The 18847-nt window shown below is 35.2% G+C and overlaps 1 protein-coding gene across 1 annotated transcript in view; it reads left to right on the top strand.

Annotated features, from left to right (window-relative positions):
* The window catches only part of UNC13C (unc-13 homolog C), an 817657-nt gene that overhangs the window by 789310 nt on the left and 9500 nt on the right, over positions 1-18847 (top strand). Inside the window, exon 30 of the mRNA XM_056810215.1 lies at positions 12415-12507. Within this exon, the coding sequence (XP_056666193.1) occupies positions 12415-12507 (93 nt within the window). The remainder of the gene's footprint in view (positions 1-12414; positions 12508-18847) is intronic.

Consider the following 18847-nt stretch of genomic DNA (forward strand, 5'->3'; position numbering starts at 1 on the left):
AAATTTGACTTTTATAGCATAGCCCCAGGACATAAGGTACAAAATTGAGTGAATCAAGTTTCTTGGGACATTCATTTAATAAGCATTTATTAAGCATTTTCAGTGCTAGATCCTGTGCTAAGCCCTGAGGATACAGGAAGATGGGGGGAGGGAACAATCCCTTCCCTAAAAGAGTTTACATCTAATGTATAATCTCTGATGGTCTGGATGATACTATGGCAGTAAAGATGGTCTGAATGTGACCATCTTTGTAATCATTCAGAAATTACAAAATTACATTAAGAATCCTCTCTAAAATAAACCATTGATATGATAACAAAGTTTGACAAAGTAAGCAGTTTCTTCCACCCACTTGTCACTATCATGATGTATTTTCACTAGCAATGTATATAGAAGAAAGAGTTCCCACTTAGTCTAGTTAAAGGAATTTCTGGTAGGAATTTTTTAAATTCCAGTCAAAGAAATCCAGTCAATAGAAGTATTTTGCTGCCATTTGGTAATTGAGCACTATGCAATCTTAATGTGTTAGTGTTTGCTATCCATGGCAAAACAGAGAGAATGTGAGCCAAATCATGAATCTAGTGGCATAAGCCTAGATTTAAAATGGCATTCTCTTCAAAAGAAAGAACAAAATGTAGCTTATTCATTTCTGTAATTCTGTCTCAGTTTTTTATTTTGATTGATTTCATCCTCAGGAAAAAGTAGATTTTCTCCTTCCTTTTTTCATCTCCTACTTTCCTTGACAGACTAGTTCCTGCAGTATTTGTAGTTCAATTGGAAAATACTGCTGTCCACTTTGACTTTTATTCCATGATAGAAACTCCACTGTCAGTACAATGAACAAAGGCTACAGATCTAAAGGCCAAGCTGTCATAAACCCATGGGAAGAAACCCTCAGAGGATTCAATGGACAATTTATCTCCACCTTCTAGGGAGACTTGCTCTACAGTCATAAAACCCAGGTCATTTAGGATATGGACCTTTTTTTAAACAGAGTTTTACAGCCTTTGCAAAATACTGTCTCACATTTTCATCACTCCCTACCTCATGGTATTCTAAATCAGGAAGTATTGCCCAAAAGGAGATGGATGGGTAAGAGATATAACAAAGAGGTAGTTGCCAAAATTATATAACTTGATTCCCAGCTTCTAAAAGCCCCAATTGGATATATAGTGGAATGAAATGAATAATGACAGGAAGAGGAAAATCATTTGCCCATTTCACTAGTAGTATATATACCTTGAGACAGAGAAGTGACCCACAAGGGAAACAGACTACAGGAAAGTCCTAAAAAGTTAATGACAAATCCTAGGTCCCTTGCAAAAGTTCTATAGTTTCTAAACCTGGGACCAGACTTTCCTGAAGGTTGTTCATTAAAAACAAAAGTTTAAAATTGAAATTAATGAAAGTGTTCCTTTGGTTCTGCAATGTGTTACTTTGTTAAGACCTCAGAAATTCTCCCTTTCCACCATCATTTCTTTTTCAGAGAAAGGATTTTTAGGTGATATATGATTAAGTCATTGTATGTCATAAATTTAGCAAGTTTAAAATACCTGCAGAATGGTAGATCTAGAAGAATCTTTTGTTAATTAATTAATTAATTGATTGATTTTATATTTTTATTTTATTTCATCAATTTAGAACATTATTCTTTGGTTACAAGAATCATATTCTTTCCCTCCCTCCCCTCCACCTACCCATCCCATAGCCAACATGCAATTCCACTGGGTATTACATGTGTCCTTGATCAAAATCTATATCCATGTTGTTGATATTTCCACTAGGATGATCATTTAGAGTCTACATCCCTGTTCATATCCCCTTCAACCCATATAATCAAGCAATTGTTTTTCTTTGGTGTTTCTACTCCCACAGTTTTTCCTCTGAATGTGGATAGTTTTTTCTCATAAATCCCTCAGAGTTGTTCAGGATCACTGTATTGCCACTAATGGAGAAGTCCACTATATTTGATTGTACCATAGAGTATCTTTCTCTGTGTATAATTTTCTTCTGGTTCTGCTCCTTTCACTCTGCATCACTTCCTGGAAGTTGTTCCAGTCTCCATGGAATTCCTCCACCTCATTATTCCTTTGAGCACAATAGTATTCCATCACTGCCATATACCATAATTTGTTCAACCATTCCCCAATTGAAGGGCATCCCCTCATTTTCCAATTTTTTGCCACCACAAAGAGCGTAGCTATGAATATTCTTGTACAAGTCTTTTTCCTTATTATATCTTTGGAATATAAATCCAGCAATGCTATGGTTGGATCAAAGAGCAGACAGTCTTTTATCGCCCTTTGGGCATAGTTCCAAATTGCCATCCAGAATGGTTGGATCAATTCACAATACCAGCAGTCCATTAATGTTCAAACTTTACCACATCCCCTCCAGTATTCAATACTTTCCTTATGTTAGCCAATCTGCTAGGTGTGAGGTGATACCTCAGAGTTGTTTTTATTTGCATCTCTCTGATTATAAGAGATTTAGAACACTTTTTCATGTGCTTATTAATAATTTTGATTTCTTTAACTGAAAATTGCCTACTCATTTCCTTTGCCCATTTATCAATTAGAGAATGGCTTGATTTTTTGTACAATTGATTTAGCTCTTTTTAAATTTGAGTAATTAGACCTTTGTCACAGGTTTTTGTTATGAAGATTATTTCCCAATTTCTTGCTTCCCTTATAATTTTGGTTGCATTGGTTTTGTCTGTACAAAAACTTTTTAATTGAATGTAATCAAAATTATTTATTTTACATTTTGTGGTTTTTTTCCTAACTGTTGCTTGGTCTTCAAATCTTTCCTTTCCCAAAGATCTGACATGTATACTATTTTGTGTTTACCTAATTTATTTATAGTTCCTTCTTTATATTCAGGTCATTCACCCATTTTGAGTTTATCTTGGGGTAGGGTGTAAGATGTTGATCCAATCCAAATCTCTCCCATTCTGCCTTCTACTTTTCCCAGAAGTTTTTATCAAATAGTGGATTTTGGTCCCCAAAAAATGGGATCTTTGGGTTTATCATAGACTGTCTTGCTGAGTTCACTTACCCCAAATCTATTCCACTGATCCTCATATCTGTCTCTTAGCCAGTACCATATTGTTTTGATGACCACTGCTTTATAGTATAGTTTGAGATCTGGGACTGCAAGGCCACCTTCCTCCGCATTTTTTTCATGATTTCCCTGGATATCTTTGATCTTTTGTTCTTCCAAATGAACTTTGTTATGGTTTATCTAATTCAGTAAAAAGAATTTTGGTAGTTCAATGGGTATGGCACTAAATAGATAGATGAGTTTGGGTAGGATGTTCATTTTTATTATGTTAGCTCATCCTACCCATGAGCAGTTGATGTCTTTCCAATTGTTTAGATCTAGTTTTAATTGTGTGGAAAGTGTTTTGTAGCTGTGTTCATATAATTCCTGTGTTTGTCTCAGCAGATAGATTCCTAAGTATTTTATATTGTCTAGGGTGATTTTAAATGGAATTTCTCTTTCCAGTTCTTACTGCTGAGATGTGTTGGAGATACACAAAAATGCTGATGACATATGGGTTCATTTTGTATCCTGCAACTTTGCTAAAGTTGTTGATTATTTCCACTAGCTTTTTAGTTGATTCTCTAGGATTATTTAAGTAGACCATCATATCATCCACAAAGAGTGGTAGCTTGGTCTTCTCATTGCCAATTTGAATACCTTCAATTTCTTCTTCTAATTGCTACTGCTAGCATTTCTAGTACAATGTTAAATAATAGAGGTGATTATGGGCATCTTTGTTTCACTTCTGATCTTATTGGGAATGCATATAGTTTATCCCCATTGCAGATGATGTTTGCTGATGGTTTTAGATAGATACTATTTATTATTTTTAGGAAAGGCCCTTCTATTCCTATACTTTCTAGTGTTTTCAATAGGAATGAGTGTTGTACTTTATCAAAGGCTTTTTCTGCATTTATTGAGATAATCATGTGATTTTTGTCAGTTTGCTTGTTAATATGGTCAATTATGTGGATGGTTTTCCTGATATTGAGCCATCCTTGCAATCCTGGCATAAATCTCACCTGATCATAGTGAATAACCCTCCTGATCATTTGCTGGAATCTTTTTGCTAATATTAAAGATTTTTTTAAGTATTTAAGATTTTTGCACCTATGTTCATTAAGGTGATTGGTTTATAGTTTTCTTTCTCTGTTTTTGACCTGCCTGGCTTTGGAATCAGTACCATATTTTTGTCATGAAAGTAATTTGATAGAACTCCCTCTTTGCTTATTATGTCAAATAGTTTGTATATTATTGGGATTAGTTGTTCTTTGAATGTTTGATAGAATTCACTTATGAATCCATCAGGCCCTGGGGATTATTTCTTAGGGAGTTCTTTTGCTTGTTAAATTTCTCTTTCTGATATGGGATTATTTAAGAATTCTATTTCTTCCTCTGTTAATCTAGGCAATTTATATTTTTGTAAATATCCAGCCATATCACCTAGATTACCACATTTGTTGCTATATAATTGGGCAAAATAGTTTTTAATGATTGACTTAATTTCCTCTTAATTAGAAATGAGGTCTCCCTTGTCATCTATGATACTGTTAATTTGGTTTTCTTCTTTCCTTTTTTATTAGATTGACCAGTACTTTATCTATTTTGTTTGTTTTTTTCCAAAATACCCGCTTCTTGTCTTATTTATTGATTCAACAGCTCTTTGACTTTTGATTGTATTAATTTCTTCCTTAATTTTTAGGATCTCTAATTTAGTTTTCATCTGGGGGTTTTAAATTTGTTTGCTTTAAAGTTTTTTGACTTGCATGTCCAATTCATTGACCTTTGCTCTCCCTGATTTGTTAATATATGAATTCAAGGATATAAATTTACCCTTGAATACTGCTTTGGCTGCATCCCATAGATTTTGAAAGGATGTCTCATCATTGTCATTTTCTTCAGTGAAATTATTAATTGTTTCTATGATTTTTTCTTTAACCAATTTTATAGGATCATATTATTTTATTTCCAGTTAATTTTTGATTTGGCTCTCCATGTGACCTTACTGATTATTATTTTTATTGTATTATGATCTGAAAAGGTTGTATTTATTATTTCTGCTTTTCTGCATTTGATTGCCATGTATTTATGCTCCAATACATAGTCAATCTTTGTGAATTTACCATGTGCTGCTGAAAATAAGGTATATTCTTTTTTGTTCCTATTTATTTTTCTCCATATATCTATTAATTCTAATTTTGCTAAGATTTTATTCACATCTCATACCTCTTTCTTATTTATTTTGCGATTCAATTTATCTAGATTTGATAGTGGAAAATTCAGGTCTCCCACTAGTATAGTTTTGCTATCTATTTCCTCCTTCAACTCCACTAGTTTCTCCATTAGAAACTTGGATGCCATCCCATTTTTTGCGTACATGTTGATTACTGATATTTCCTAATTGTTTATACTACCTTTTATCAAGTTGTAGTTACCTTCCCTATCCTTTTTAATCGGATCTATTTTTACTTTAAGTTTGTCAGATATCATGATTGCAACTCCTGCCTTCTTTCTATTAGTTGAGGCCCAATAGATTTTACTCCAACCTTTAATTCTAACCTTTTGAGTGTCTACCTACCTCATGTGTGTTTCTTGTAGACAACATATGGTAGGATTTTGATTTCTAATCCACTCTGCTATTTTTATTTTCATTTTACGGGTGAGTTCATCCCATTCACTTCAAAGTTATGATCACCACTTGTGTATTCCCCAGCATTTTGATATCCTCGCCTATTTCTGCTCTTTCTTCTTTTGCTATATCCTTTTAAGCCAGTGGTTTGCTTTCAATCAGTACTCCTAAACCCCACCTGTAATATGCTTCCCTTTCTGCCCCCTCCCTTTTTGTTCTCTTTTTATTGTTTTTTTAGTCTAAGTTCCCTCCCTCCTCTCTTTCCCTCCCTTTTTCTACTTCCTCCTCCCTTCCCCCTTAGTTTTCCCTTCTCACTTTCCCTGTAGGATAAGATAGAATTCAATACCCCAATGGATGTAGATGCTCTTCCCTCTCAGATTTGGTTTCACTGAGAGGAAGGTTTAGGTATTACCCATTAGCACTCTCTTCCTCTCCTTCTAATAATAATATTCTTCCCCTCCCCTTCCCATATGCCTCTTTGTGAGGTATAGATTATCCTATTTATCTCATTTCTTCAAGTTTATCTTGGTGACATCTTCAATTCCCCCCTCCCTTTTTCTCTTTTTTTATATCATCTTATAGCCCTTATTATCCCAATCTGTTCCTGTGAATGATTCTTCTAATTACTATAATAATGAATATAATTTTTGAGTTACAAACAGCATTTTCCTATATATTGATATAAACAATTTTATCTTATTAAACCCCTGAAAAAAGAAAGTTTGAATAAAAAAACCTTTTTCCCTTTCCCCTCTCTTATTTACTTTTTCAGGTTTCTCTTGATTTTTGTGTTTGGATATCAAACATTCCACTTGGTTCTGGTCTTTTCTTTACAAATACTTGGAAATCTTCTATTTTGTTGTATGCCCATGCTTTCCCCTGGAAGTATATAGTCAGTTTTGACAGGTAGGTGGTCCTTGGTTGAAGATCCAATTCTCTTGTGTTTCTGAATATCATATTCCAATTCTTACAGTCTGTTAGTGTGGAAGCTGTCAGATCTTGTGTAATCCTGATTGGGCTCCTTGATATATGAATTGTATCTATTTGGCTTCTTGTAAAATTTTCTCTTAGCTTGGAAGCTCTTGAATTTGGCAATTACTTTCCTGGGAGTTATCTTTTGAGGATTTAGTGTAGATGGTGTTCTATGAACTCTTTCAATGTCTATTTTTCCCCCTTGTTCAAAAACATCAGGGCAATTTTCTTGGATAATTTCTTGTAGTATGATGTCAAGATTTCTGTTTATTTCTGGGTTTTAAGGTAGACCCATGATTCTCAAATTGTCTCTTTGTGATCTGTTTTCATAATCTGTCAACTTTTCAATGAGATATTTTACATTTTCTTCTATTTTGTCAGTCTTTTGACTTTGCTTTATTAATTCTTGCTGTTTTGCAAGATCATTGGCTTCTAATTGCCCAATTCTTGTTTTTAAGGCCTGGCTTTCTACTATAATCTTTTGTTTTTCTGCCACAATTTTTTTTATTTTATGCTTTAATCTTTTGATTTTCCTTTTTGGTTTGGTCTATCCTGCTTTTTGTGGCTTCTAGCTGTTTCTCCAATTGGGAGTTCTTATCCTTTAAATTGTTATTTTTAAACTCTTCCATTTTTCTTGCCAGATGGTTTCCATATTTTTGGTAAGCTCCAATTTAAATTCTTCAAGAGCTTGTGGCCAATTTCCATTTTGGGGGGGAAGGTTTGGCTCATTTATTTAGATTTCCTCTTCTGCTAGTTCCTCTGTAGTCTGGATTTTTCCTCTGTAAAAATTATCCATGGTCAATGCCTTCTTCTTGGCTTTTTTTAGTGTTGGAAAGTTGTTCTTGGGCACTGTTTTCCATTACTATGGTTGTTTTACCTTTCCTTTCCAGTCTAAAATCTGAGTGAGGAGGGCAGGCTCTCTGTGTATGGAGCTAAGGAGCAAGGATTTTGCATGACTGCACTTCTCAAGACTCTGTAGCTTCTGCTGTTTGCTGCCCTTCTCTGTGCTATCTCCCTGCAGGGGCCCATGGTCTGAGCTCCTCAGCCTGCTGGAGCCTCAGGTCTAGCTGCTCTCAGGGGTAGGTCCTCAGTGGTCTCAGTCAGCTAGCAAGGACCAAGAGATACCCCTCACTTACTCCAGAGGTGCCCCTCATTCATTCACTGATTCTAGAGTGTGCTGGCTCTGACTCTGGCTCTGAAGGTGGGGTGGGGGAGGGTAGATCAGCTCACATTTTGGTGAAAACTTTTTCACCCCTTTATGGTGTGAAAATCCCCAAATCCCATGTACCTTTAATGCTGTGCCCTACTGTAGAGTACATTCGTTCATATGAATTTGGATTTTTTTGGCTTTTTGAGGTAGTCTTTATTGGTAGGTGGTGAGGAGAGGAAGAGTCCTGCATCTAGAGTCCTGCCATGTTTACCTGGATGTCCTCTAGAGGAGTCTTAAATGGGACTGATTTCACTCTGTCCTAGAGGTAAATAATCAAAATTATATGGAAGAAACCAGATTTGATCTCAGGCTTTAGGTCTGGTGCTCTATCCACTTCATACCTATGTGTTTCCTTTTGACACAATTCTATTTCCTGTTTCCATTTGACACATTTTAAGAGATCACTTAAATTCTTGATGGATTAACTGACTAAACACAGACCTGAGTTAAGTTTTCATTTGTAGTTTTGGAAACTCCGTGGTAATAAAAATTGCTTCAATGACTTCATTTTTCTCAAATAGATGTTCATTGTTAGAATGCTCTTCTCATAGTACTAAATGAAATATATCTTCTGTGGTAGATGAAGTAGAAGAGTCTGGTGGGAGAGATTTGATATTGGATTGAAATTAGATATCTTATAATTAAGAGAAATTTGCTTAGAAATAGAATGAAAAAAGGATACTCAGCAAAAACACAACATTGATTCAGGTAGATACAATGTTCTTCTCAATACTTGGTCACATGGTCAATAGCGTAGGCTATGGTACCTCACAAAGTACCATGAGGTATATTCATCAAGTCCTAAGGGCCCTATGGGACTCTTTAATAGCCTAGAGTGACTGGAAAGCTGTAACCGCTTGTTTTAATTAAGACTTGAAGATAGTTTCAATATCTTTTTAAGGAAAAATACTAACTAATTTTAAGGTATGAGGATATAAGAAACCTATCCCAGCCCACTTGACAAAATCCATTTAGATATTGTTCTTACTATGTCTTCCAACCAAATATATCAGTAAGGTGGAACAAATACTGTTTATATGGAATTTTAAGGGGATTTCTGAAAAAAATATGCTATTAAAAGATATCAAAAATGTTATTATGCCTTTGCAAAACCTCTTATTTCTACTAGGAGAATTGATCTGTTTTACTTTGGGGTACATGGCATAAAAAGCAACTATTTCTCAAGGGCTATATCTAACTCAGTTGAGCAGTGAATTGCCACATCTTGGCATGTCAAGAAGGAGACATATATTTTGCAGTCTAGTAAATGCTTCTACCCCAGAGACTTGCTGTCAAGTATTCAGCAATGCTGAGAACATAATTATGGATTATTCCTCACTGACCCTATAGATCACTATAAAGACATACAAACTGAGGACACTCCAGATAGGGAATAGTGGAGAAATGAATAGGAAGAAATAAGGAAAATTATGTTTGTTAAGAAGCATCTTGATCATTTCCTATTAAAAGATTCTGGGTATGTTTCCTTAGCTCTTAGTTGTTAAAAAAAATAACATAAATAACATTCCTTTTTGAGAAAGGGCCAAGCATGAACTGATGTATTTTCCTGATTGTAGCTTGCATTTTTAAATTCTATCATAATCAAAGATAAGATAAATGAATTCTCTAAATTTCAGTGATCACCCGAAAAGCAACAGAGGTGCCAACCAAAAAGTATATTCTGATTAAACTTCTTTTTTGTGTTTGTTAGGTTTTAATTTTAACATTCCAATATTTTACACATCCAACCAAACATTTCCATAAGTAAAGGAAAAAAAGATATTACACACATGAAAATATGATTAACTTAACTTTTTAATAGCTGTATAATAGATCCTGTCCCCTAGAGTTTGTCCCAACTCTTCCCTACCCTCTTTGCATCAAATAGGTCATTGTCATAAGGGGAAACATGTTTATATAAATTAAGTCTTTTCTGCTTTATCTTTCTGTTCACTTTCTGGAGTTAACCCTCTTTTGACCAGAAAATATAACTAGGATACTCCATTCCACAAATACACCAGATTATGATCTACCTATGTTTGAATACACTTTGAGAGAGAGCTTGAGAAAAGGTTTCTGTGTCAGGAGTATTAGCAAAAGCTGCCCCCTATACTCTGGAGTAATTCAGTGGCCCAATGGTTGTAGCACTAGGCCTGAAGTCAGGAAGACTCATCTTCCTGAATTCATATCTGACCTGAGAGACCTTACTAGCTCTGTGTTAAGTGGCCAAGTCATTTATCCCCATTTGCCTCAGTTTTCTCATCTATAAAATGAGCTGGAGAAGGAAATAGAAAACTACTCCTGTATCTTTGCCAAGAAAATCCCAAATGGGGTCAAAAGGAGCCAGACATGACTGGAACAACTAAACAACAACTACTCTGGTCCATCCAGGTAAGCTTTATAGAAGAAATCTATTTCCAAATATGTTTGGACCATGGAAAGGAGATGGTTTAGTAAAATAGTGGAAGAAGATATTCTAAATATCCATATGAATAAATAGGACATCTAGAGAAAGTTACTTCATCAAGGCAGTTATGAAAGAATAATGACAACACTATCCTGAAGCCTGGGAAGAGTCAAGTCAATAAGGTATTAAAGGTTATCTTGAGACATGACTTTGAAACCAAACAGATTGGGATCTTAAAGCTGAGTGGTGTGATGAAAAGCTACAGTTTCCTGATGGAAACAGATGATGTCCATCTGAGCAATCATTAAGAAGACTGTCTAAATTCAAGAACACAAAAATTAATCTGATTTGATAGAATTTAGTGACTTTTCTAACTACTTTTCAAATAAGGTTCAAAACCATGGGAATAGTCCTGAACCAGGAATAAACACAGGTATTCTGGCTTTACCATTAATTACCTGCCTCACCTTGGACAAGATATTTTATAGGTTTCTGCCTTGATTTTCTTATCTTTAATATGAAAGACTTGGATTATATGACTGATAAATGCCTTTCCATTTTAAAATTATAATTGAGTATGTTAAAATCAGCCCTACTCCAAGTAGCAAATACCATATACCACTATACATTAGGATTTATTAATGATTATGTTTATCAAAGTATTTGACAAATTCCCTATTCCTATCATTGTGAACTTATTTTTAATTCTTCTGAAAATGTTGTGTTTAATTCTCAAATCTTTCAACAACATTGATAAGAAATTGAAAATTTAAAAGATGTGCCTTTGTTTTAGGGAAGAGTTTGGGATTATTACAAAAATCTTGCAGTTTTCCAAAGAAAAATCTAGACCAGGGGGCAGCTGGGTAGCTCAGTGGATTGAGAATCTTGCCTGGGGACGAGAGGCCTTAGGTTCAAATATGACCTCAGAAACTTCCTAGCTGTGTGACCCCGGGGAAGTAACCCTGGATTCTCTCTCAAAGTGTATTCAAACATATGTAGATCACAATCTACATATTTGTGTATTTGTGGAATGGAGTACCCTAGTTATATTTTCTGGTTAAAAGAAAGTTAACTCCAGAAAGTGAACAGAAAGATAAAGCAGAAAAGACTTAATTTACACAATTTAACCCCCATTGCCTAGCCCTCACCACTCTTCTGCCTTGCAACCAATACACGGTATTGATTCCAAGATTTCTAGAAGGTAAGGGCTTTAAAAAAATACATCTAGACCACTTCCTCTTCCTGCTTAATTCTAGATCCAGATCACTGACTATTCATAACATCTATTTAATATATGACCCAAACCTAGATTACTCTGCCTCATCACATCTTGAAAAATCCTTGAAGACCCACCTTCTCAATTGTACATCCAGAAGACAAAACCGTATAGATCCTCCTGATGATTTTGCGGATCATGTCCCCATAACTGGGTCCCTTAGTAGTCCTGCCCGATCCAGCATAGTACTTTCCTGACAATTACTTTAGTATCAGGGCTCTGTAAATAAAAAAAAAATGAATAATCTTTCATAGTCAGAATTTTGGCAGCTCAGAAAAACATCTTCCTTTTAAAGCACTATTGTATGCACACAAAATGCTACTTGGCATCATTATTTCTTTGAAAATCATGTTTCCATGAAGTCAGTATACATGCATTCCCTAAGAAAAAATATATTAAATGATAATTGAAATACATGGCAGAAGTCATATTTTGTTTCAATTATTTCTTTATGAAAACAATCCACAACTAAATTAAAAACTTCTATAGAGTGATGACAGAGAAAAAGTCTTGTTAAATTTCACATTCCTAATGGGTCCTACCAGTCTCACATAGATGCACTTAATACATCTTGAATTGAGGGGAAATTGCTTTTTAATAAATAATTCAAGGAAACAGTCAAGTAAATTTTTGTTCATTTGTGGCAGTAGATAGTGCATTCCTCACTCTTGGTGCAGTAGATAGTGCTGGACATTTACTAGCTAGCTATGTGGCCCTAGGCAAGTCCATTTAATCTCTCTCAGCCCCAGTTACTTCATTTGAAGAATGAGGATAGTAATAGCACAAGGTTGTTGGAGGACCAAATGATATAATATGCAAATTTAAAGTACTACATGAATGTAAGCTATTACTTTTATTATTGATGTCATTTTCAGATCGCTCTCGCAATGACTCAGTGGGACAGATATCAGTTCATGTAGACATCTCAACCATTCCAGGAACTGGGGACCACAAAATAACTGTAAAAGGTAAATATGAAGTCCAAGCAACCCTAATGACTGATTGGAATGTTACCCAGGAAGCAAATGGTGAAATAAGAAGTGTACATTTAATTTTCTTTAAATCTCCATCCAAAACAAAATACCTTTGATATTTTCTACATGTTTTAGTACTATCTGGATAACAGTAAAACTTTGGGGTAGGAAATAGAAATTTCAACACTTGGGAAAAAAACTTGCTTTTATCTTTTGAGATTTTATGATGCTTTTTGTTTTTGCATGATATCACTTTCCTGATTTACACACATACACAATATTTGATAACTTCTCTGGTAAAACAGAAGGGAAAAAAACCATTAACCAGCAGCAAAATAGCTATTAACCAACTAATTATTATGATCTGACAATATGCAACATTCTGCATCTATAAATTCACAACTTCTCTCTCTTCCAAGAGGAATTATTCATTACATTCAAGAAATGTATTTTACTCTCTTTTCTCCCAGACTGAGTCAATGAGTAGGTTTCAGTCAACAAGTATTTCTGATGCATTTCTTAGATCCCAGTGCCATGTTGGTGCTATGAATATTCTTCTAAATATTTGTTATAAACACTTTAAGAATGATAACAATATTCTTTTTTAACTTGGAAAAAGATGATCAGAAAGGATAGAGAGGAAAATAAAATATTTTAATTAAACTTTTTAACTTTTTAAACAATTATAAATAATTTGGAGTTTACTTTTGTATGTGATCTCTTTATTTTGTTTATTTAAATATTTCATTGAAGCTTATTAAGTTTAGAATTTAAAAATTAAAGCTTAAAGCATATTGGTTGTCAGGATAATATTGCTATTGGTATAGTCCAGTATTTGATAGACTTATCTCCATGATTCCCAATATTTGGTCTTTTAAAAAACAACTCATTGAATTACTTTGTGATTTTGACACTGAGAACAGAATCTGGATACTAACTAATGTTAATGCGGACTCCAAAATTACTTGATAGCTGAATGCTAAAGGGCAATTATATATTGCTTAGTGGAATAGTCATTTGCTTTGCAATTGTATTGCTTTTGCCTTTGTTTATAGGTGTGTGGGTGTCAGGAGGGAAATGTGTAGGAACCTAAGATTTCATTGATCCAGGGAATTCCTAATGAGGAAACAACCTCTATCTTATAGGCTTGCAATGATCCTGGGAAGTTAAAAGTGAGTTGCCTGCATGTGTCAGAGGTAGAGATTAAATCTACCTCTTCTTTAATCTGAAACCAGCTCTCTGTCCACTTTGCCTCTCAGTACTGAATTCTTCCTTTCAGATCTTTTTTGGTCATTACTAACTCTTCATGACATCATTTGGAGTTTTTTCTTGGCAAAGATACTGTAGTAGCTTCATATTTCCATCTCCAACTTATTTTACAGACTAGGAAACTGAGGCCAACAGAGTTAAGTAACTTATCCAGTATCATACAACTAGTTAAGTGTCAGGTCAGATTTGATTTCAGGAAGATGAGCATTTCCGACTCAAAGAAGAGCACTATATCCCCTGTACCACCTAGCTGCCCCCAGTATTGATTTCCACATTTATATTAAGTATCACCTAGTTCTTATAGATTATAATCCCCTTGAAGAGAAGGACTATTTTGTTTTTATCTGTGTACACTTGCATCCTAGAACAGTGTATGGGCTATAAATTCTTATTGAATCTAATTGAAATGAACAGGATATAAATACCTCAACTAAGAACCTTCTCCTTTTAAAAGAAAAAAATTTGTTGAATTTAAAGATAAATACTTATTCTGGTTTAATTTGCACATCACAAAGAGAAGAGTCAGAAAATTTACAAATCATCCTTGAGAATTAGTAGCAAGTGGCATTTCAACTCCAGCCAAAACCCCTTATGTTTACACTGAAGTTGGAGCATCATTGGCAAGATTGCTTCCAGAAATTTGTCCAGTTTTCCTTCAGAAATAATTCCTTAACTGTAGAAATAAAACCAACCACTTAAAACTGAATTGGGAAATAGGAGGCAGAGTCAAGATGGCGGCCTAGAAGGAGCAGAAGTTCAGACCTCTGAGAACCCTTCCTAATCGATCACAAACTGAATGCTCCCAGGGGACTGAAAAACAAACTTAACAACAAGACAGAGCCAAGGAACCCTCCTGCTGGACTTAATTCAAAAGGTACTCCCCCCAAAAAGCCAGAATCCAAAAACCCTCAGGTTTAAGGGGAAGACAGAAGGAAGGTCCAAGGACCCATCCCCCCCTCCCACCCAGAGCACTGAGACTCCAGGGGCAGCGGGAATTTCTGGGCATGCAAAGGTGCTGGTCTGGAGGGCATACCTTCCAAGCAAGACTGTGCCAAGCTCAGAGTGTCCAACACGGACAGCAGGGAAGGAGCTAGAGAGGGAGCATAGACCTGGCAGCCTGGAGAGCTGTGGAGATCCTCCATATTTGCTCCAGCCTTCCAGGAAATTTTGGCCTCAGAGCACACCCAGCCCAACTAAGCTGAATTTAATCCCATCAAAAGTCTCCAGAACTCAGGGAAGCCCAGGCTCCACACCCATCCTCATTGACTGCTAGACTTTAATCCAATCAAAAGCCTCCAGAGGACAGGGAAGCTCAAACCCCAACAAACCTCCACCAGAGACTACATCTAGATATCTCCTGTTAAAGCTCCAAGAGGAGAGACTGACAGAAGCCCCCAAAACCAAAAAAAAAAAATGAGAGGAGCAAGACCACAGACAAATACAGCAGGTAAAGAGGGGGTGAATTTGAGAAAACAACAGAGAAAGAAGAAAGAAACTACAATAGACAGCTTCTACTCAGCAAACAGAACAGAGGGGGAGAGATCAGCAAATGATAAATCAGAAATCCCAGCGAATTGGATACAGGCTGTGGAAGAACTCAAAACACAATTAAGAGAGGCTGAAGACAATTGGAAAAAGAACTTAAAAATTAAGATAAGTCATCTGGAAACAGAGGCACTTGAACTAAAATGAAAAAATAGTGTCTTGAAAGCCAAAATCAACCAGCTGGAAAATGAAGCAAAGGAGATGAAAGATGATGCAAAGGAGATGAAAGACAAAGTAAAGAGGATGAAAGATGACCTTCAAAGAAAATCAGACTAGAAGGAAAAAGATGACCAAAAAGCCAGGGATGAAATCCAGTCTTTAAGAACCAGAAAACAACAACTGGATTTAAGTGAGCTCACAAGGCAGCAGTACACTATAAAACAAAATGAAAAAAATGAAAAATTAAGGAAAATAAGAAGCATCTCATACACAACAGATGATTTAGAAAATCTTTTGAGAAGAGGCAATTTAAGAATCATTGGTCTACCAGACCATAAAAAAAGAAAAAGCCTGGACATAATACTACAGAAAATTATTCAGGAAAATTGCCCCAATATCCTAGAACAAGAGGGGAAAGTGAAGATTGAAAGAACCTACAGATCACCTCCTGTATTTCATCCCCAACTGACAACACCCAGGAATGTTATAGCCAAATTCAAAAACTATCAGACCAAAGAAAAAATATTACAAGCTGCCAAGAAGAAGCCAATTAGATACCATGGAAACACAGTGAGGCTAACACAGGATCTGGCTGCATCCACACTGAAGGACCGAAAGGCATGGAATATGATATTCTGGAAAGCAAGGGAACTAGGTCTACAACTAAGAATCAAATACCCATCAAAACTGACTATATTCTTACAGGGGAAAGTATGGACATTCAACACAATAGAAGAATTCCAAACATTCGTAAAGAAAAGACCATACCTGAACAGAAAATTTGGTGTCCAAGCACAGAACACAAGAGAATCATCAAAAGGTAATTAAAAAAGAGGGGGAAGAGAAAAACAAAATAAAACAACAACAACAAAAATTTTAAGAGGCTCAATAAGTTAAAATGATATGTATCCCTTTAAGAAAAGAGGTCATTGGTAACTCTTAAAAACTGTTGCTATCACCTGGGCAGCTAGAAGAATTACACGTAGAGGGAACAGTGACAAACTGTATAGGATGAAAGGAAAAGACATAAATAGGTATACAGATATATGCATGCATAATTACATATACATGTGTGTGTGTGTGTGTGTGTGTGTGTGTGTGTACAACCAGAGCTAAAAAAGAGGTTAATACTAAAAGAAATGGGAAAAGAAACAAATGGGGGTAAATTTATATGTCACAAAGAAGCTCATGGTGGGAAGGGGGAGAACATCGATACACTGGAAAGGTAAAGATGTTGGAGATAAGAAATACTGAAACTGACCCAAAGAGGGAAGAACAATCCAATCCATTGGGGCAGAGAATAGATTTGAGCCCTATAGGGGAGGAGAAGGGTAAAAAATGGACTGGTGGGGAGGGAAGCAGTACAAGAGAGGGAGAAGGTGGGGGGGGCAATTTTAAAAAGACTACTATAAGGGGGGGAATAAGAAGGGAGGGGGTAGAAAGGGAAGTAAAATAAGGGTGGGAACTAGGAGGACTGATTATAAACAAACATTGGTGTAGAAGGAAATAGTAAAAAAAAAAAAAGACAGGGCCAGGAATAGAAATCAAAATGCTAGGAAATACACAGCTAGTAATCATAACTCTGAATGTGAATGGAATGAATTCACCCATAAAACACAAGCGAATAGCAGAGTGGATTAGAATCCAAAAACCTACCATATGCTGTCTGCAAGAAACACACATGAGGAAGGTAGATATGCATAGGGAGAAAGTAAGAGGATGGAACCAAATCTATTGGGCATCAACTGATAAAAAGAAGGGAGGAGTCGCAATCATGATATCTGACAAAGCCAAAGTAAAAATAAATCTAGTTAAAAGAGATAGGGAAGGGAATTACATCCTGATAAAAGGCAGTATAGACAGTGAGGAAATATCTGTACTCACTATGTATGTACCAAATGGCATAGCATCCAAATTTCTAAAGGAGAAATTAGAGGAGATCATAGATAGAAAAACTATACTAGTGGGAGATCTGAACCTTCCTCTATCCAAACTAGATAAATCAAACCAAAAAAATAAATAAGAAAGAGGTGAGAGAAGCAAATGAAATCTTGGAAAAATTAGAGTTAGTAGACATGTGGAGAAAAATCAATAGGGACAAAAAGGAATAAAGGAATACACCTTTTCAGCAGCACATGGTACATTCACAAAAACCGACCATGTATTAAGGCACAAAAACATTGCAAACAAGTGCAAAAGGGCAGAAATAATAAATGCAACCTTCTCAGACCACAATGCAATGAAAATAATAATTAGTAAGGGTACATGGAGAGATAAATTAAAAATTAATTGGAAATTAAACAATATGATTCTCCAAAACCGGCTAGTTAAAGAACAAATCGTAGAAACAATTAGTAACTTTATTGAAGAAAATTACAATGGTGAGACATCCTTTCAAAACCTATGGGATGCAGCCAAAGCAGTACTCAGGAGGAAATTTATATTCTTGAGTTCATATATAAACAAATTAAGAAGGGCAGAGGTCAATGAATTGGGCATGCAAATTAAAAAACTAGAAAGTGAACAAAATAAAAATCCTCAGATGAAGACTAAATTAGAGATGCTAAAAATCAAAGGAGAAATCAATAAAATTGAAAGTCAAAGAACTGTTGATTTAATAAATAAGACTAGAAGCTGATACTTTGAAAAAAGAAATAAAATAGACAAAGTACTAGTCAGTCTAATTAAAAAAAGGAAAGAAAAAAACAAATTAACAGTATCCAAGATGAAAAGGGAGACCCCACCTCTAATGAAGAGGAAATTAAGGCAATCATTAAAAACTATTTTGCCCAATTATATGGCAAAAAATGTGGTAATCTAGTTGATATGGATGAATATTTACAAAAATATAAATTGCATAGACTAACAGAGGAAGAAATAAATTACCTAAACAACCCCATATCAGAAAAATAAATTAAACAAGCCATCAAAGAACTCCCTAAGAAAAAATCCCCAGGTCCAGATGGATTCACAAATGGATTCTATCAAACATTCAAAGAACAACTAATCCCAATTATACAAACTATTTGACAGAATAAGCCAAGAAAGGGTTCTACCAAATTCTTTTTATGACACAAACAAGGTACTGATCCCAAAGCCAAGCAGGTCAAAAACAGAGAAAGAAAACTATTGGCCAATCTCCCTAATCAACATAGATGCAAAATTCTTAAATAGGATACTAGCAAAAAGACTCCAGCAAGGCATCACAAGGGTTATCCTAGGAATGCAAGGATGTTTCAATATTTGGAAAACCATCCACATAATTGACCATATTAACAAGCAAACTGACAAAAATCACATGATTATCTCAATAAATACAGAAAAAAGCTTTTGATAAAATACAACACCCATTCCTATTGAA

This window comes from Monodelphis domestica, chromosome 1 (assembly GCF_027887165.1).
Source record: "Monodelphis domestica isolate mMonDom1 chromosome 1, mMonDom1.pri, whole genome shotgun sequence".
In the NCBI taxonomy this organism is placed as follows: domain Eukaryota; kingdom Metazoa; phylum Chordata; class Mammalia; order Didelphimorphia; family Didelphidae; genus Monodelphis; species Monodelphis domestica.